The sequence below is a fragment of the Macaca fascicularis genome, chromosome 1, assembly GCF_037993035.2.
Source record: "Macaca fascicularis isolate 582-1 chromosome 1, T2T-MFA8v1.1".
NCBI classification, from domain to species: domain Eukaryota; kingdom Metazoa; phylum Chordata; class Mammalia; order Primates; family Cercopithecidae; genus Macaca; species Macaca fascicularis.
Window position 1 is genome coordinate 133,969,849 of NC_088375.1, and position 21,995 is coordinate 133,991,843.

The 21,995-nt window shown below is 37.7% G+C and overlaps 1 protein-coding gene across 6 annotated transcripts in view; it reads right to left on the reverse strand.

Moving 5' to 3' along the window:
- The window catches only part of CDC14A (cell division cycle 14A), a 164,620-nt gene that overhangs the window by 84,619 nt on the left and 58,006 nt on the right, over positions 1–21,995 (reverse strand). For all 6 annotated transcript variants that reach the window (XM_005542589.5, XM_074000697.1, XM_005542587.5 and 3 more), the window contains one exon: positions 11,020–11,099. In XM_005542589.5, the coding sequence (XP_005542646.1) occupies positions 11,020–11,099 (80 nt within the window). The remainder of the gene's footprint in view (positions 1–11,019; positions 11,100–21,995) is intronic.

Consider the following 21,995-nt stretch of genomic DNA (forward strand, 5'->3'; position numbering starts at 1 on the left):
CATTTGCAGTCACTCCTCATTCTCCTTCCTCCAGCCTCTGGCGATCCACTAATTTATTTTCTGTCTGTCTGGATTTACTTATTTTCAATCCAGAGAACATTGTCCATGCATCATCTTACCTAATATGTCAGCAACAAGTAACTCCCTACTTGTTTGCTCTCCTGTCTTGGTTCCTGGATTTTCCTTCTACCCTCTAAACACTACTTCCAACCTCCTTTGCAAAGTCATCCAACCTTCACTTCTCAGTCTTTAGAAGTCAAACCTCCTCAAGGTTCAACTCCAGACCAAAATTTTTCTCACTCCATACTCTCTCTAGACCAGGGCCTCTAAAACTTCAGTGTGCATTAGCATCACCTGGACAGTTCCACAAATACAGGCTGCTGGGCCCCACCTCAAGTTTCCAATTCAATAGACCAAAGGCAGGGCCTGAGAATTTGCATTTCTAACAAGTTTCCAGGTGGAGCTGAGGCTGCTGCTAGAAAGACACATATTTTGAGAATCATTGCCCTAGATATCTGCATAAATTACCATCTATCTACCAATGACCCTCAAATTCATCTCTCTAGTGCAAACTCCTCTTAACGCTTCAAAAACAGCACAGCCAACCACCTACATGGCATTTCCATTCGGGTGTCTTAAAGATATCTCAAACTCACTATGTAAGAAGAAGCTCTTGAATCTGCTCCCACCCCCAGAAAAAAACAACTGCAACGATAATCCAGTCTTGCAGCACCCCCTGTCTGGGTAAAAGCTCCCACAGTCACTCAAGCTACAGCCCAGAAGTTCCACCTTTCTCTTTCCTCTTATCCTATCCCTCACTACGCACCATTGGTTTTGCTTCTTAAATATCTCTTGAATGCATTTCACTTGCCAATTCCACTGCCACTGCCTTCCTACACCCACTCTTAGACTTTCTAACGGTTTTCTTAACTGAAGCCAGAGTGATATTTTTGAAAGGCAAATCTGATCTGGTCGCTCTTCAGCTATAACCCCTCACTGACTTCCCATTGCTATCAAGGGAAAGTTCAAATCTTCACTGTGGCCACAAGGCCTGGGGGTATCTGGCCCCATCCTCCCTGAGCTCCCCAGGTAGCCACTGGGCCCTTCCCACAGAATCTGTGCATCTGCAAGTCACATGTTCTTCCCACTCACCCTCACCTTAGGTTACCCTCCTCAACCTTCAAACCACTGCGCCCGGCCACAATTCTATCTTTCTAAATGTGACTTCTGGCATACTAGTCGACTTAACCATACAGCTATTATACAGTGATTATAAAAATCCACAACTATGACCATAGGAGGAATCTGCAGTCAATAAATAGTTCTCGAATGAAAAACTAAATGGATGAATGAATATTTAAATAGAAGGAGCAACTGGGACTTGTTGTTTATTTTGTGTTTAGTGTTTATTTTGCAGAAAAACAGCAAGAAAAAAATTAAGTTTAAGAAAACTAGAATCAACATCCACAATTAAATGTTAAAAGAAAGAGCTTGTTTCATTGGTGTCTCAGCACTCAAGAGTCAACTGTTAAATATTCAGAAATTTTGAGAGCCCAAATCAGCAGTAGTAAAAGTATTTGTATCATGGAAATCAGCAGATACTTTTTATTTATAGAGCCAATTTACCAACATACCACTGCTTGTAACCTGAGAATCTAAGAAATCACTCAGAATGAAGCAACCTTATAAATATTAATAATGAGAAATGAAACCAGAGATGAAAGAACATATTTACACAAAATAAGAAAGCATTTCTTATTATGAATAATGAAGTTACTCAAAGAAGAAAGAATGGAGAACAGAAGCACAGCGTCTACAATGTGGAGACTACATTAAAAAATACAAAAAGAGCTGATAGAAAAGGGACTAAGAAATTTTGGAAATGACTATGATCTACAATTATCTTAAGTCCATGATTCTCTAAATTCTCTGGGTAACAAGTAGTGAGGAGGTATGCAAAAATTGCAGAGCAATGGGTTGGAAAGGATCATGAAAGTCATCTAAGCACCCTTATAAGCACCGAACTGAATCCTATCCTCACAACCTCCACAGGATGATGAGCTTCTTAAGGACAGGAAACATGTCTTTTATGTCTGTTGGCCCAGAGTATAGTACAGTGTTGGGAAAATTAGTATGTTATAGATGTTGCTGAATGAATTAATACAGGAATAAATAAATGATCATTATCAAGAGTTCATTCAACTTATGCCTAAACACCTCTGGTGGCTAAGAACTATTGACCTTTTAAAGCAAAAATGTGGCCAGGCATGATGGTTCACACCTGTGATCCCTTTGGGAGGCCAAGGCAGGAGAATTGCTTGAGCCCAGTAGTTTGAGACTAGCCTGGACAATAGAGGAAGACCCCTTCTCTACAAAAAAAAAAAAAAAAAAAAAAAATTTATTTAGACAGGAGTGGTGGCAAGCTACTCAGAAGGCTAAGGCGGGAGAATTGTTTGAATTCAGTTCAAGGCTGAAGTGAGCTATGATCTGGCCACTATACTCCAGCCTGGCTAACAGAGTCAGACCCTATTTCTAAAAACAAATAAATAAAGCAGAAAGTATATAAAACAATTTTTAATTATGAGCTATGTACAGTAGCAAAAACACTCTAGATCATCACTGTCCAATGGAAATTGAATGCCATCCTCAAAAGAGAGCCACATGTATAATTTTAATTTTTTTACAACCATATTAAAATAAAGTTACAAGAAAAAAGTAAATTTCAGTAGTGTGTTTTGCTCATCCAATATATCTAGAATATTCTCATTTCAGCATTAATCAACATAATTATAAATAAGATATCTTACATATTTCTTTTATATTAAATATTTTTATTTTGAGAGATAGGGTTTCACTATGTTGTCCAGGCTAATCTCAAACTCCCGGCCTCGGCCTGGGACTACAGTTGTGAGTCACCACACCCCACCTTTTATACTACATCTTTGAAATCCAATATGTATTTTAAATTTACAATCTATCTCAATTTGGACTAGACTGATTTCAAGTGCTCAGTAACACATGTAGCTACTAGCTAACATACTGGACAGTTCAGCTGCAGACTATATTGTACGTGTACTTCAGAACCAGACAATGCCCAAAATACTCTATACAACTGTCCAAAGTACATCCTAGCTTCCAGCCTCTGAACAAACCTACGACATATATGCACCAGCTACAGTAAAAGAAAGAGCTTATAACATTGAGACCTGCAAGATGAAACTGTACTGGGAATTAGTAGGGAGGACAAAACCATCTCCCATTCATGAAAGAGCAAAACCACATGCCTCAGGAGGCAGGGTCCAAAGTTGAACGTGACCTGTACCAAAAAAAAAAAAAAAAAAAAAAAAAAAAACAGAATCTCAGCTTTTCAGATTTAACATAAGGCTACACATGAATCATTTTGCTCATCTAAAGAAACAGAGATATGTGAAAATTCAATTCTAAGTCATGGCTTAAAGGATCACCTGAAATCAGCAGAATAAAATCTGTCTAGCACTAGCAATAACACCAGAAAAATAGACCAAGACCCGTACTCTGGGCATTTTATCAACATCTGACTGGCACCCATTTAACCACTAATTTTTCTATTCTTTTTTTTTTTTTTTTTTTTTTAATTTCAGAGACAGGGGCTCATTCTGTCACAGCGGCACAATCATAACTCACTGCAGCCTCAAATTGCCAGGCTCAAGCAATCCTCCCACCTAAACCTCCCAAGCAGCTAGGACTACAGAGGGGTGCCACTACCCCCGACTAATTTTTATTTGTATTTTTTTGTAGAGACCAGGTCTTACTATGTTACTCAGACTGGTCTCTAACTCATGGGTTCAAGCGATCCCCTTGCCTCGCCCTCCTAAAGCACTGGGATTACAGGAATGAGCCACCCATACAGTCAATAATTTTTCTTTAAAAATAAAAATAATGGCAAATTGGTTTTAATCCAGGTATTTAAGAGCTTTTCATAATATTCAACAAAATAATCACTATTACTATGTTCATTAAGGTAAGTGACTGCAATCTTATTCAAAACCATCTTTATCAACTAAGGCTACTGGAAATACACCATAAAGAGTACAAAAACTTTGGCACCAACCCTACTTCATTAAGTTTGGTAAAACTGATCTGGAAACCTAAAGGTAGGAATAAAAAAAAAAAAAAGTAGTCTGAGCGAATTTTCGCAACACAAATCACTGAAGCACCTTCTTGTTCCAGCAGATAAAAAACAGAATAAATATAACTCACCTCCATGTGAGTACTTAATGGGTCATGGAGACATCGACACTTGTTTCTCTTCTCAGATCCTGTATAGCAGTGCTCACTCAGCACTTTAACAAGAAAACTCTGACAAAGAGTCTTTTTCACGGGGGTACGACTTATTCAAAATATGCCCCAGCTGTTAAGAATGGATCCAACAGTTTGGACTGGAAAAGCCATCGATTTTCAACACTCAGGAAATTGGCGCATCCTCACTAGTCAAAACTAATGCGAATTAGCTTCCAGCATACCAAGCATCAAAAGCAAAAGTTTATTAAAGATCCATGGGGCAGAAATGACCCCAAAGATCAAGACTGAGAAACAGCAAGGAAAAGCTGAGAGTGAAAGGAACATCTTAAAACAGGATGAAATATTGTTTCCATAGTTTGGATACTCAAGAGGAAAGCAGGAAAGAGGTAAAGAGAACTTTCCCTTTGAAGTACAGTTAATTGCTAAACAAACTTCGACAAAAATCACAATATCATATTTAAGCTAATAAAAATCTGGTTCAATGTTTTATGTAAGGGAATATATTTTATGATTACATCTAACATCTGCCAGCACATGTTTATGAAAAAGGAGGCAGCCTGATGCCAAGTCCTAAGTGGTTGACCTTTTTGAGCCTTTGTTTAAAGACCTACAGTGATTGACCCTTTTGAGCCTTTGTTTCAAGACCTACAAGTTCTGGCATGCCCAGAAGATCTAAAATAATTACCTTTGAGATTTCCCATTAAGACTCAGCCACAGAGCTCAGCGACTGGGATATCACTAAGGGTCATCCCCCAAAACACAACAAACACCTCCCTCAACACAAACACTATGCATCCATTTTAATGACAGATGTCATTAAAGGATTGCCAGTGGGAGGTGTGTGAATCCTCTGTTAAAGAAGATTGTCTGGCTTCACAACTGCAAGAAAATGTGCATATTCCTGTTCACATTAAATAAAATACCATTATTTGATAAGCCATCTATTTCCAAGACTCTCAGGAAACAGCACCAAAAAAAAAAAAAAAAAAAAGGTTCCACAAAATGCTAGCGTACTATTCTAATCCCAAGAGATGTTTTTTGTTCCACACAGGTGTGGATCAGGAAATATGCCTCAGAGTGTTTCAGAACAGGAGTTCTGCTGGATGTTAAAGGAAAGTATGGGGCAGAAGGAAGAAAATCAGTACTTTGTAAAATTCTGGGCCAGATGCAGTGGTGCATGCCTGTAATCCCAACTACACAAGATTTGAGCTCCAGAGTTCGAGCCCACCCTGGGCAACAAAGTGAAACCTCCATCTCAAAAAAACAAAAAGAAAAAAGAAAATTCTGGGTTTTACAGAGCTAAACAGGTTACTTCATTACTCAGAACCATTCAGAATCTTTAAAATGGAAATTTGCTTTGTAAATCTCCAAGGCAGAGAGTTTTAAATTTACTTTTTTTTTTTTGCCATGATACATCTTACAGAGCAGGAGTTCTCAATCTTGACCACACGTATTGGAATCATATATGTAGTTTTTCAAAATCCCAATACTCTGACTTCACCCTTGACCAATTACAGCAAAATTTCTGGGCACAGAATCTAGGGATCAATAGTTTTTTAAAGCTCCCCAGGTATGTAGATAAGTTTGACAATCAACATAACTTTGAGAAACACCTGTAAATTCTAGCCTCTTCTCCAAGCTTTAGGAAAAAACTAAAGGCACAGGACATCCAATGTTCAACCAGCTTTATTCCATTAATGTCAGCACATTACCGTACCTAACCTTGCCTCCAGACTTAGTCATTATTTTTCATGCCATGCTTTCTGTATATGTCTTCAAAACTAGGTCCCTGGATGTTATTCATTCCCTGTTTAATTGTATATGTCATTTTATTTTATTTTATTTTATTTATTTTGAGATGGAGTATTGCTCTGTTGCCCTGGCTAGAGTGCTGTGGCACGATCTTGGCTCACCACAACCTCCGCCTCCCGGGTTCAAGCAATTCTCCTGCCTCAACCTCCCGAGTAGCTGGGACTACAGGTATGCACCACCATGCCTGGCTTCTTTTTTTGTATTGTTAGTAGAGATGAGGTTTCACTATGTTGGCCAGGCTGGTCTCGAACTCCTGACCTCAAGTGATCGCCCCCCTTGGCCTCCCAAAGTACTGAGATTACAGGCATGAGGCACTGCACCTGGCCTATATGTCATTTTAAAAACTGGCTTTCAGCAGTTTAGGAATCATCACCAATACTAAAAAACTTACCAATCTGATACATGTGGACCAATAAGCAAAGAAATACGTATAAAATGAATTTAAAAGCACAAGAGACATCTTAAATAAGTTGTACAATTTAGATTGGTTATCTTTTCAATGTTTTGTGGGACTTTAAATTTTCACAGATACTGTCTTGTGAGCACCCAAGAATGTAGATTTGAAAACCCTGCCACTAACTGCCATGAAAACAATCTGGATATTCCACTAAGGGTCACTGGTCTCCTGGGGCTTTAGATAAGCTGAGATTAATATGACTTTGTTTGCTCAATAGCATACACTGTAATTTAGTAGTACACTGAAAGGAAGAGAACCTAAAAAGATTCATACCTGGTTTGTCAATTCAGACTCTGCTGAGTCTGACCCCAGAACTGAAAGGCCTCTTGTTCCCTTGAAGGCCAGCTGCCAAGCCAACATTGAAGATGGATGACTCAAAGAATTAAGGTAGATGAAAAACACCCCTTTCCCCTGATTTTCAGCTAAAGTCACTTTTAATCAACATATTGGCTATTCTCAGTAAAAGTGAATACAGTTTCTGACACAACTACCCTATAATTCAACGGAACACCCTAAGACTGACTCACAAGTGACATCACAACACTCGTTGCCGTCACACAAGCCAGAAATTCAACTATCTCTAAAGTTGACTATACTTAATTTAATCAAGAATAGACAGTAAAGCTACACACTTCTCTTTTTTTGTTAATTTTAACTAGGTAAATAGAATCTAAGTAGGAATAAAATCAGATCATCCTTTTGGTTATAATAATGTACCCATACCGTGAACTTCATATTATATATCCTACCTAACATAACATTATACAAAAAAAACCCATGCCATACTAATAAATAAATATAGCACCTAAAATCAGTGCCTGAATTGCTGTTCTCCAGTTTTCATTCTAACATGAAAAGCATTCCATGGGGCCTATCCCTAACATCTTCTCCCACCCCCCATTTCAGAGTTAAACCTCCTTCCTCAGTATTCCCATAACACCTCTCTCCTAACTCTAACAAAGCACTGTAACTGTTTTACACACCTATACATGTATACAGACTATACACTGAGCTCTTCTGCAGCAGGTACCAAGTTGTTCTAAACATCTTTAAATCCATAGGACTATCACAGTGACTGGCACCAAAAAAGCAATAAATATATTTTAATATACTTGCTACCTCAGGACAAAATAGGAAAAGAACCAACCACAGCCCTCAAGAGAAGAGTCAGCCATGCAAACAAATAATTAAAATACAAGGTATTGGCTTTAACGTTGTATGTAGCTTTATAATACATAAAATGTAATAGGGAATCACAGGCAAAGGACCTGCCAAGCCTCTCCGGAAAAATGAGGGAGGCTTTACAGAAGTGACTGCTCAGATAAATGTTTGCAAAGTGAAAAAAGGTTTGGAAAACAACATTATTTAAATTCACAGTAGCCATAAAACTCTTTTATTAGAAAGAAACTAAAATATATAGCACAAATGGAAACACAGACATTTCAGTGAAAAGTGTATATGAACATACCAACCACACCTTCAACAAGCCTTCAAATCATCATTTTTTTATTATTAAAATCAAATTTTAAATAATAAAACAATTACATTCAAACAGATATTTATTTAAGGCTTCTCATTTTTAATTAAAAGTGCTAATATATCAGCAGTTGAAACAATTTAGACAATGAAGACAAAAGTGTAATTTCATAAGAAATGAGATTTTTTTTTAAAACCTAGTTATAATAAAACTCAGATTATAATGAAGGTCAATGCAATGATGGCTGCCCGGAATTTAGTATGAGGATGATTCTTGATAGGAGTCCATCAGTCTTCGTTGGTCTGAGCTGTAGACTAAAAACAACTCACATCTTATCTTAGCATAATAAAAAAATTAAGTTTTCAGAAAACTAGTAGTATTCTTTCAACTAAATTCTTCACTGAATTATAAACACACTACTTTGCGGTATTTTCTGTTTCAAATGTATGGTTTATGAAGAGTATAGATTTAGAAATGCAGCTTAATGTAAATACAACTCTTGGTATCCTAAGTTATCAAAAAAATAGAACTTAGAGTTACATTCAAGTGCATACTTATAGTAGGAAATGGGTGCATATCTTCATTTATTTATATGTGCATAAAGAAATTCTAGGCTGATATCAAATCAACTAATACCAGAAGTTACCTGGAAAGGACTAGACAGATGAGGATCAAGGATGGGAGGGAGAAATTTGACTTAAACCTTCCTATAGATTTTTTAAGTTTCTGAACTGTTAACGTATTTATATTTTCCAATAATTTGAGTGAAAAATATTTGAAAAAATAGGCTATCAATTTACTATTTATGTAGAATTGAAATCAATTCTATGTTAAGTAGTATTAATTATCTTACTATCTTTTCTTCTATTCTGGTATTATTATTTAAAAATTCTAGTTCTCAACCGGGCGCAGTGGCTCACACCTTCATCCCAGCACTTTGGGAGGGTGATGCGAGTGGGTCACTTGAAGTCAGGGGTTCTACAGCAGCTTGGCCAACACAGCAAAACTCCATCACTACTAAAAATACAAAAATTAGCCAGGCATGGTGGTGAGGGCCTACAATTCCAGCTATTGAGGAGGCCGGGGCAGGAGATTCTCTTGAACCCAGGAGGCAGAGGTTGCAGTGAGCCCAGATTGTGCCACTGCACTCCAGCCTGGGCGACAGAGTGAGACTCTGTAATAATAATTATTATTACTATTATGTTATTAACAGTAATAATAGTACAATGCTAACAACAAGAAAAACAAAAACCAAATATTGCACTAGGCAGAAGGATAAATTCATGACTTCACTGATCCTTAGTTTAGACCTGAAGCCATTTTACAGATAAGGAAACTGAGGCTGAGGGAGGATAAGTAATTTGTCCAAGATACTTATACTTACTACAGACAGCAAGAAGCAGAATGAGGCTTCGAACTGCTTCAAGTGTCTCTGCCTCCAAAGTACGTACTCCTAACCACTTTGCTTAGAACTTAGAATTATTAGCATTATTACCCCTTTCTGAAAAAATAGGATTATATTTTATAAAGGACTTTCAAAGTATAGGAGCCATTAGAAGTGGAAGGAAAAATAAGCTTTGTCTTCACCATTAAAACTCTCATCTACATTATCTGTCATTTCTCATCTGCCCTTTCACAGCTGATTACCTCAGACTCTAGGTTGCTTCAGGATAGTTTCTTCTCAGGGTCCAAATCCCAATGCCTTACTCCTTGACTTCACTTTAATTAAACACAGTTGGTGTTGCTTCTTTCCTCCCCATGTCTTACCCTAACAGTTACCTCCTGTGATCTCAGAAGCAGAGTGAGAATCCTTTGACTCTTAAGGGATTTAGTCTTAATGTATTCATTCAAATATTTACTAAAAGTGCTTTTAAGTATAAGGCACTGGGGCCTGCCCTCTGAGACTTTATAGCAGAATGAGGAAGACAGACAAGCAGAGTCTTCTCAGTCACTCTCATTCCTTTCCCTAATTATGGTAATATAACAATAATAAGCAATAAGCAATACACATGCTTGCAGATTTGGACACACAAGCAAAAAAGGCAAATATATTAGAATCATTCACAATTCTAGCAGAGGTAAGTGTTATGGGAGTTTTGATGTATGGTCCCTTCTACTTTATTTATTTGAGAAAGAGTATCACTCTGTCACCCACGCTAGAGTGTAGTGGGGCGATCTCAGCTTACTGCAGCCTCGACCTCCCAGGCTCTAGCAATCCTCCCACTTCAGCTTCTCGAGTAGCTGGGACTACAAGCATGTACCACTATGCCTGGCTAACTTTTGTATTTTTAGTAGAGACAGGGTTTCATCATGTTGCCCAGGCTGGTCTCAAACTCCTGGGCTCAAGTTATCCACCGGCCTCAGCCTCCCAAAGTGCTGGGATTACAGGCATGAGCCACTGCACCCAGCCCCCTTCTACTCTTTAAATGAGCTCAAGTTCACCCCAAATTTTTAAAAGATCTTCTTTTGATGATACTTAGAAAATACGGTAATGAGAGAAAGGCTTCCTGGGGATGTCAGTCAGATTTGTGTGCCAAACTGGTGATTTAGGGTCCCCACTAAACAGTGCTCCTGAAGAATCTTAGAAGGTCTCATTCTATATCCCCAGCCTCTGACATGTGGCCAGAGCTCAATCACTGCTCATGAAATGGAAGAATAAATGAATGAATCAATGATGTAGATTACTGAAATCCAAAAAATCTTGACATGGTTATTAGCTTATACATCGGGCACTCTTTGTACTTCACATAAACTGTAAAGATATAGAAAGGATTCAAGGAAAAAAATAAATTCCTACAAGAGGAAAGCTATTTTATTCTTGCTAGCTGGGGGAAAAAACTTTACAAAATGAAATAATAAAAACTACCATCTCATTTCATTCCATATAACATCACCGTTATCATCTTAAGACAATTAAAAAACACTACAACCCAACTCTAAAGTATCCAGCTCTGTCGCAAAAGTCTAACCCAAGTCTCACCAGGAGTTATACCTGAATGGAAGATAGGGGGGCGTTGAGCCAGATAGGAGTGCTCTGTAGGCTTCTTCTGGTGTCTTCTTTAAATAGATTACCTAAGACAGATAAATAGCAACATTTAGAACACCAAAGAATGACACAAAACTAATTACTCACTAAATTCACATTTCACTTCCTCCACTTTGAGTGACAGCTGTTACGGTGAGAGTGTTGATCTTTAAAAAGCAATAATTTACCAACATTTCCTTTTCAGCATGAAGCTGAGCAGCAGCCTTTGTCTTCTCCATGGGTAAGCTTAGAGACAGAGGGCAGATCCATGAAGAGGCCATTCCAGGCTCTTTACAAAGGCATGCTGAACAGACACAATGGCAGGGACAGTTGTACCCTCATAATATACCATGTGCTCACCAAAGACCAATGCACACCTCCTTGACCTTCATCAAAGATCTGCCCTGAGTTATTTCAGTGCCTGGTAAATCCTGAAAGATTTCTCACAGTGAGCACAATACCCATGGGGTATCTACTGAATTTTCTGCCTACTCTGAGGAAAGCCAGTGTTGCTCTCTAAACACTCAATAAAATCACAATAAAAATGGGGGAAAATGTGTATAGATAAGAGTATTGGAAAACAGATTATCTTAGATTTTGATACCAAAGCTACTTAAATCCCTCTGGTCCAACAAGATAAACTAATCGTAAAGACACAAACAAAAAAGGAGCCCTTAAAACCAGTGAACAACTCCCAGGTAATATACACAGATACTGAGTATATAATATATGCCAGGCACTGTATCAGGTACTGGCATCTCCCTTAATAGAATTTACCCTTGTGGGTCAAAGACAATAATCAACAGAAATAAATACAGTCTCAGGTAAGTGCTGAAAAGGAAATAAATAGGGGCCTGGAAAGGGGCTACCTGAATCAAGGTATTCAGGGAGGGGGTGTCTGGGTGATGTTAAGGGTAAGATCTAGAGGGGAAGAGCCATAGGAAGAGCTAAGGGGAAAGAGGAAGGGCTATCCAGGCATGAGAATGACAAAGACAAGGCCCCTGAGGCGGGAAAGAGCTTGGTGAGTTGGAGGAAAACGAGGTCAGTGTGGCTAGCGCTGAGAGAAGGGGAGAGGGGGCAGGAGAAAGCCAGGCAGTGGCCGGAATGTAAAGAGCGATACAAACCACCGGGAGAGCTCGGTTTTATTCCAAGAGCAATTTAATTTTTTAATTCTGAGCCGATGGCATTGGTCGTTTTCCTCTATAGTCAGAAACGAGCTTAATTCCTACAATCTTCTCTACCTAAAATTAGTAACACTATTTCTTTAATATGTCCCAACATCAAAACCCTATGCATTTCAATGACAAGAATGGCAGTGTCTCGGTTCTTAACAGTAGGGTTTTCCTCTACTTACAAACCTTCTTTGAGCTTTAAGCTATTTCACTAGGAATATATTACACGTTTACTTATTAATATTTCAGGACTAGAAAACGAGTCCATTCTGAGTTTTCTAAAGAAAGAAAAATAAAATAGATTAAAAATACTAACTTTAGTAACAAAACCCCATATTCATTTGGCAAGTAAACATGCAGCTCTGATAAAGCACACACCAACCAAAACTTATTGAATATGAAACAAAAAAACAATAGAAAGGAAATAACTAAAAGTGCTGCGAGACAAGAGACACAGATTCTAAAAATGGAGAATTGTCACTCTAGTTGCAGCCCAAATAATTACAAAATTCCATTTAAACCAACACTAGCTCTAAAGACCATTTTCAGTAACCAACGTTACAACAGGTTTTACTGTACCCTAAGGGGTAAGTTATATAACAGAACTGGTTATAATGCAGCGATTTCTTAAGCCTAAAGATGCTGCAGTATTTGAATGGTGACTGGTTGCTAAAAGGGAAGGCTGCTTGTAGAAAGCTTCTGGGTGTGGATTAGATAATTAAAGCTTAGACAACAACCTTTGAAAAGCAAAAATACATTTTCCTCCTCAGGAGCAATTATATTAATTCCCTTTAATTTTGAGGGAGTCATTCTGCAAGAGGGAAGCACCAGCCCACATGGAATTCTTCTTTAGACTGGCTACCACACAGGGCTTTGCTCCTCATCTTACCTGCATGACTTAGCACACATGGCCCATGTTCTCACATTGTAAGATGATACCCTTTGTTTTTATTTTTATCCCAATGCTCAATTATTAATAAGTGCAAAGTGAAACCCAACAGAGGCCATCTAAATTCCAGGAAGATTCCTGGGGCGTCTTTTACAGGTTGACCTTTCACAACCTGAAGGTAGGTATTTGGGCAAAGTGGGGCAATGTTTTCCTGATGAGTGAGTGCATTACCGCATGAATGTATGCTGGGTCATTAAAATACCAAATTTAATTTTTCCAGGATAAAATATGCCACATATTCTTATGCCAGATCTTCTTAGACATGTCTCCTTATTAAAAAGAGAGAGAGGAGAGAGACAGACTAGGCTAGATTAAAGCTCAGAAGAAAAGTGACATTTAATAAGAAAGGTAAGGAACTTCAAACTCTCATTGTTGCTCTAGGATGAAAATAGAATTTGAACAGTGGGCTGACTCCAAAGCCCACAGCAATTCCATCATATCCTCCTGAAAATATAAACTCAGTTGGTAGCATAGGTCTGGAAAAAAGGTTTCCATTCTTCCAAGTTCCTAAATGCCATTTCATTCCATTTGATTTTAAAACTTAGATGACTTCAAACTGTTAACAGTTTGTAGTCATATTTGAGGAAAAGGGCTGGGGAAGGATCAGAAGGAGAAAGAGGAACTTTCTACCTTATATTTCTACTATCAACACATTGTCTTTTTCACAGACATACACAAATCTGTTTTTTAAATGTGAAGTAAATTAATTATGCAATGTTAAATGTGTACTCTTTCTAAAAATAAAATCTATATTTAATGCTCAATAATTTGCTACCAGATATTCTAATATTTCTAAAAATATTTTTGCCTTCTCTCAGCAAAATCATAAAAATATTTTCTGAATGAAATTAATTTCAAAGCATCTTCTAAATATCTTTTTTTCCTCTTGTGCTCCTAAGGGGAAAGAAATAATATGCTGTCTACTTTTCTCACTAGGTATTAACATACATAAACCCAAACCAGAAATTTCCCCAAACTTCTGACTAATACAACTTAACAAAAGCATTTGCACAGATAATGTTCGGTGTACCACATCAGTTTAGTGGGTGGTACATGCATGACTTTGATAAAATTGCCCTACTTTTGCCAAGAAGTCCTAGAAACCATATTAATAATATAGCATTTAACATATACTTTTATTTTTAACTGAGCAGGAGTCACCCAATTAAAGTGACGTTTTTCTGTTTAATTCCAGGTATCAAGAACCTCAATGACTTTTTGTTTCTTTAATAAAAGGTTCTTAAAGAGCCAGTATCTTAACATATATATTATCAATAGCTATGAGGTTTTATTAAACAGCATAATAAAATTTACCCTACTACAAACCAGCACAATTTATATTGTTTACCAGTAAGCCAATGTTGCCCATCAGTTAATCACGCACTTTCCCAACTTCTGCCATAGGTACCACCATGTACTACCATTCTTTTAAAACAGACATTTACTTTTGACTTAAATCAATTTGATGTAAAATGTTTTATATCACTGCTATAAATGGGAAAACCTGCCACTGAGTTTATACATAAATGAATTTTAAAATGCGTAACTCTTATAATTTTAAATATTTGTGTTTACTACACCGTGAGAAACAATGTAACAAATAACAAGTTTGTACTTATTTTATAGAGGAACACCAGACCAACATAAGAAGTTATATAGAATCCTCTTAGAATTCATCTGCACATACTTCTAAATCATTTTTTAAAACTAAACCCTGCAGTCATTAAATCCTTAATGCCTGCTCCAAAATAATATGTGAATTTCTGAAGCATTTTGGAATTTACAACTATATTTCTCTACTCAGATAATTCAATCTCTCTGATACACAAGGGGAGATTCTTAAAACAACAAATGGCTTCATAGAGAAGTCTCAACCAGACTCGGGGTCATGAATTTGCTAATGATCTTTCTCTGGGGACATTTGCCTCAAACTTTACTATGTTTTTAGATTTGTTTGTAGGTGCTATTTTTCCTCCAAAAAAAAAAAAAAGCCTTTTCAGTAAAGCACAACACACACACACATATAAACTATATATATATATATATTTAAAAGTGAAATCTGTGCCCCTACATTAATTATATTTATATTTTGTGACTTGGAAAGTGAAAATACTCTTGAGGATTCAATTTGGCCATCTGAAAGAGTATTCTTCAATTTTATTTGTTTAATATTTTTCTTGTGTGAAAAAGAGGAAACAAATGCTGACAATAGACTTTCCCAGACAGGTGCTGCCACTGGAACATTGGCACGATAGCTTTGAAATTAGCATTCCAACCACATCTGAGTCAATTAAATTCCTTCAAAATACAATTTCCAGAAAACAGATGTTACAACTTTAAAATAGTCTTAAAGCACTATGATTTACCAAATATGGAAGACTTATACCAAAAAAAGAGAGACTTCCTTTACAAGTTTCAGACAACTAGGTTTAGCATACACAGAATAGTAACTGGACATTACAAAGACGTCACCATGTTGTGTGCTTTGGGCTGTAGCCCATTAATCAGCAGTCATGCTGAGTCCTTTCCTTAGCACCATGTAACTTACAATTATCATGCTTGCAAAACTGCAATTGAGGATGGGGGTGGGCAGATATAAGAAGAAAATGTTTCTTTTACTGGTGAAGCTAACCAGTGCAGAGCACTCACTTGGCTTGAAACTGTTGCACCCTAACTGGCTGCTCCCAACATTCCCCTTTCTCATGAGGGGTTCCTCCCAGTCAGCCAGACCCAAAATCTCAAAAGTCATCTTTGACCTTGGCCTCTCCATCACATGATACCCACATCAAGTCAATACCCAGACTGATTCTCTCCGCACAGTCACAGTCAGTATTCTATTCTATTCTACTCTACTCTACTCTACTCTACTCTACTCTACTCTACTCTACTCTACTCTACTCTATTCTATTCTATTCTATTCTATTCTATTCTATTCTATTCTATTCTATTCGAGACAAGGTCTGGCTCTGTCGCCCAGGCTGGAGTGCAGTGGCGCAATCTTGGCTCACTGCAACCTCCACCCCCAAGGCTCAAGCCATCCTCCCACCTCAGCCTCCCAAGTAGCTAGGACTACAGGTACATGCCACCACGTCCAGCTATTTTTTTGTATTTTCAGTAGAGACAGGCTTTCGCCATGTTGGCCAGGCTGGTCTCAAACTCCTAGTCTCAAGTGATCCACCAGCCTCAGCCTCCCACAGTGCTGGGATTACAGGCATGAGCTACCGCTCCTGGCCATCCACAGTCTCTTTCAATTATGGGGTAGATCCAGGTTTGGGAGCCTGAAACCCATCATTTGGGGAGCGAAGATGGAGCATACAAACATCTTTTCACATTTTACAAAAATTTTTCCCTCCAACAGCTTGAGAGAGGGAACTAAGCAAGAAAAGGCCCTGAGTCTTAAGTTTCATTAGCTCCCCAGTGAACTACCTGGACCTTTCTTCCATGACAATCATCATCACGTTATTTCAAACCCTTCTTACCATACTCTAGGACTAATACCATTTCTCTCCGCCTCCACCTCCTGCCTACTCCAGTAGTTCCAGAGCAGGGCTCGGAAAGTCTCAACCCTGCTCCAAAAGCCCAGCCCAGACTGCCAACCCTCCAACAAGATATTGTCCCAGCCTGCCTTTTCAGGTGAATTTGTCATTTTTCCTCAAATGAATCCTACCCACTAGCCTGGACTCCTCACCCTTCCCTAAACATACCTGATATCTCTGGTATTTGAGGTGGTGGTGGTTGTTTTTCTGGAATACTTTCCTCACCATTTCTGCCCATTAGACCTATATTTCATTAGACCTAAACTCAAATACTATGTCCTATGATGCCTTTCTTCTCCAACTCAGAACCTTTTCCCTTACCCTTTAGACTCCAGAATATGACACTCAACTATAAGTGATAATGACCACGATAATGACAACAATAAAAACAAAAAGTTAACAGTATGTACTATGTGCCAGGCACTATTCTAGGCACTGTACATAAATCATTAATCCTCACATCACCCCGAGTTAGGTTCCATTATTATTCCCACTTTCATTTTACAGGAAAAGCACTGAGAACTAGTTGCTCAAGGTCACACAGTCAGTCTGGCTCCCTCACAGAAACTCATAGCACATCCTGATGGGCCCCTCACAGCTCTTTTGTAATTAGTTTCCTTCAGACTGAAGTGGAAAGCTTCTGGAGCTCAAGTAACCAAGCTTCCCATAGCTTTATAAGCCTTCAGATGCCTCCTGTCAGATAGATGCTCAGCAAAAAAATCTATGTGTAATGAACAGTTACTTTAAACATATAAGGGTAAGACTGCATCTACCCCAAAGGGTTAATTCAGCTTAATTAATAATTGGTGAATGAGATTTTAAAAGACTGTATCACTACAACTTTAGTGGGAATGCCGGGAAGAGGAGTAAAATTAACTTTCTCAGCCCAATTATATGAAAGCATCAAGCCAAATAGAGTCAATTCACCAATGATGTGCTTCAAGAGAAAGTAATACACTAATTTTAAAAAATAAAAGCTCAAGCTCACATGATTTGTATTTGCTTATAGAAAGTATTTAGTCAAGGCATACTCCCTGATCCAAATATTCACTCTCCTACTTCCCCTGTGTCTATTCTGAAGCCACACTCAGCCACTCTCAATATGGGATAAAAAGCAGCCAGCAGGAGGTGGAACAGAACACAAATCACCACAGATGACTGTAATTCAATCAGCATAAGTATTTATTTAACACTTACAATTTGTACAGGAACCTGCACACATACGAGGGCACAGGGAGAGTCTGCAATCTCCATTATGGAGCTTAAAGACACTGACTTCAAGGACTCTAAAGGGGGCTGGGAATGGCCCATAAAATGACCAGACTCAACCTGAGCCTACCTTGCATCATGACAGTGTTTAGATGCCACCTCCTCCCCTTCCTTGGGATCACAGTTCTAAAGTGAGACAGTCTTTTTGGCAACCCAATAAGATCAGGCCCCTGCCTTATGTTCTCAAAGCTCTCTGCCCTTCTTCAAATTCATACACCAGTTTGTTTCTGTGGTTATTTAATTGAGCCTGTCTCCTCAAGTAGGCTCTAAAGCTAATGAGAGCAAGGTTTCCATCTCCTTTTTTATCTGCAGGACTCTACTATGCCTGGCATGTAGCACATACTCAAAAATGATGGATGATTGCACAAATAGTGGGCATTTTATATGAGGGGAAGCATGACATAGACACAGGTCCTTTTCCCATGAGTAGCATGAAACTAACCCTGTATGCTTCCATTGCCTTAGGTATAAACTGAGGATAACAACTGTAACTATCACATAAGGTTGTCTGTTGGGAAGAATAAATAAATTAATAATGTATGTAAAGTGCTCAAAATTACATCTAGCACATAGCTCTTCTATAGCAAGGGACAACAAAAAGGAGATAAACTTTGGTCCCAAAATGTTTTTCTTTCCTTTCCACCATCTGTCTCTGGGTGAATCTAGATCTACACTGTTATTATTTCTCACACCTTCACCCTAAAGCCCATCTATGTATACAAACATCGGAACATGAGGTTATAAATGTCCCTAATAAGACCATGATTTAGTTCAACCCTATGATTTTAGAGTACAGATTATGATCCTACTCTCAGTTCTGCCTCTTCAAACAGCCTCCCTAGTCTCCTGATGCCTTAGTATCAACATCCATAAAATAAATGCCACTGGCCCCTGCTTTACCAAACCCATTATCAAAATATCAGAAGATCCCTGAGGTGGCCCATGTCTTTCTGCAACAAAGTACGTGAAAACAGAAGCGAGTTACTGTTACTAGCACTGTATTCATTTTTTCTATTTGAACTTCTCATGAACAAAAGAATAAGATTACCAAGCTGGATTTGTTTTTAGGAAAGGAAAGCAATCACCAGTTACCTGCAAAGAATGAACCACAGAAATCCATGAAAAGAAGTCCAGCATAAAAACAGAAGTCCAGCATAAAAACACACTGCAAGGCAAAAAACTTTGCAAAAAGCTGAAACATAAAACTTTTAAAGTCTCTTCCTCGGCTCCCAAAACTTGGTTCTCAGACTTCTTAAATGTCAGGGCACTTTAATTTATAAACTGTTTTTTTCTAAAGACAGCATTAATTGTGATACACAAACACAGACAACATGTTTAATTTTCTTATTTTTAGCAACATTATTTTCTTAATCATTTCCTCCCATTATATCCAGTGACTCAAAAACAATATCTACATTCAACTTTATAATGTTTTAAAAATAGGACAAAGTTTTACGTTTCTCAAATGCATAAATAATTCTACTTTGTTTTAATTGCTTGTGGAAATAAGAAATACTCAATGTTAATCACATATGAATTAGATAGGTCAGTCTGATTACAAATCAGAACCACAACTGTATTTAAAACTTGTATGATAATCAGTCTATTTTAAATCTATCATGCTAAACAGTCTAATTAAAACAGAATAAGAATGAATGTGTTTTGTTTCCTACAGTCTTTGGTTGAACACGTTGTAAAAGAAAGTCACTCTTCCTGTTCTTCAACTTTTGAGTCCATTATAAATCACAGATTATGAAGTCAGCAAAGCATAAGACAGTATATCTGCTTAACAAATATGGAGGCAAGGCTAATCGTAGAAGTTAAGCAGAACCTGACATCAGGTCTCTATCTCCATCGCTCATTTCTACCCTAAAAATCCTTAACAATTTTCAGTATTTGAATCTTTATGAGAATGAAGTCTAGAAATGACTATGGTTTTTGTTTGAGGTGCTGTTTGCTCTGAAATACCCTCATGTGACATCTCTTTACAGTTTAAATTGAAGCTGGGAATTAACATTCAGTCAACAAAGAGCAGACTTTATTTATTTGACAATGCGTTTAGAATAGAAATACTCTCTCACCCCTCTCATGGGTATAATTAGAGTGAAACCAGTGGGAGCTTTTTGATGGGCAATTTAGGAGAATTGCAGACAATATTAGCCATGTGTGTCTTCCCATCTAATTTGATTACAACCAGAATTTTCACAATCAGCCTAAAAAGATATCCTTGCAGAACTGACAGCTACAGCCAGCACAAATGCACATCTCTTGCTAGCATTGTCTCAGTGACACAATGGTTCTCTTCTGCCTGAGGTGAGTTCATGCACCAACATAGACCTCACTGAGCTGGCTGTGTGACAGTAAGCTAGCCCAACCCCTTATAAAGCAAACAAAGGAAACACCAAGCCAACGTTCTTAATACACAGAAACTTAAAAAGACACGTTAAAGGGGGAAAGAAGAAAATGTGTGGCCCCAAAAAACCTCAGTCCCTTAGTCTCACACAAGCTGAGCAAAATACTGTTATGTTACAACATGCAGCTAAATATAACCCTGTAGAACATTTATCATTCATCATTAAAAGGTAGTCCTTATATAAAACACAAAAACAGACTCACTCCAGAATATCACTTGAATAATACATCTCCCAAACTGAATGGTTTCATGTCAAAAACTCCTGGTGCTGAGTTTCACTGCTTACTTCTGGGTATAGCATGAACTTCATTTCATAAAACTTTCCAAACGAAGAAAGAAAATGAAAAAAAGTATGTTATTTAAACCCAGGACTGAATTGGATCAAGTTTAGAAGGCAAAGAACCATAACTTTGTAATGAAGATGGTGATGCAGATCCACTGTAACAGACCAGGACTGGATGTTTAAATCCTCTTAACACCTGTTAGCAATTATAGAAAGTCTTTAAATAGCAAATACATTATACTTCAAACATTTATTTGTAAAAGATAATATGGGTTTTTGTTGTTGTTGCTGTTGTGTTTTTTTGTTGTTGTTTAAAGTAGAGACGGGGTCTTACTATGTTGCCCAGGCTGGTCTCGAACTCCTGGGCTCAGGCAATCCTACTGCCTTGGCCTTCCAAAGTATTGGGATTACAGGCGTGAGCCATTGCGCCTTGCCAAGGATAATATTTTGACTTCTGGAAATGTTTTCCCAAAGACAAAATCTTAAGATTTTAAGTTTCCTAAGCTAGTCCAAAAATGATAATATATTCAGTATTATCATTAAAATCATATATCTAAAATAAAATGTAGAAGACATTATTTTCAATATTAAAACTAAAATAATTAAGTAAGTGTGTTAGTTTTTTAAGTTAATTATCTTCCCTTGATGCTAATACTTGAGGGAAAGCTAAATTAGAAAAACTTGAAGAAATCAAGGAATACATCTATAATGCCTTTAAAGTGAACCCTGAATTATTTCTAATGTTTTGATTGGTACTTAATTATATACCATTCTGCTTCAAAATGCATAACTTTCCTCAGTATTTGGCATTATGATTACAGCTGATTTCAAATCTGAGGCAGTGGAAAGCAGGGCAAATATGAGAGGAAATTTTCTTGCTGTCACTGGAAGGAAAGTAATTGGGAAGAAAAGTGAACAAGAAAGATCATAAACTTTCTGGTAACGCACAGGAGGAAGCCTGCCAAACTTGCCAGGGACGGAACCCAACTTGGGTGTGGGGGGTTGCTTCTCATGTGCTTGTGGCAACTTTAGGCAGTCTGCGATCTCCTAGAAGAGAGAAGGTGGTAGACCAGCAACCCAATGTATTAATTTTAGTAACTAGAGTATATACCTAAGGAACTGTACATAAAATTGTTTTTAAAAGTAAAATTTTAAGAAGCCTTTTCAAATATAGTCATCTTATTCTTTTTCAAATTTCAGGAAGTTTGCAGGTGAGATGTTATCCAAACTTCTAACACAAAAGTCACAAAGCATGTGAACTAAATCTCAGGTCTAGAATCATAGTAACTTGTAAGTTACTGTTCTTTGAACTCACTCAAGA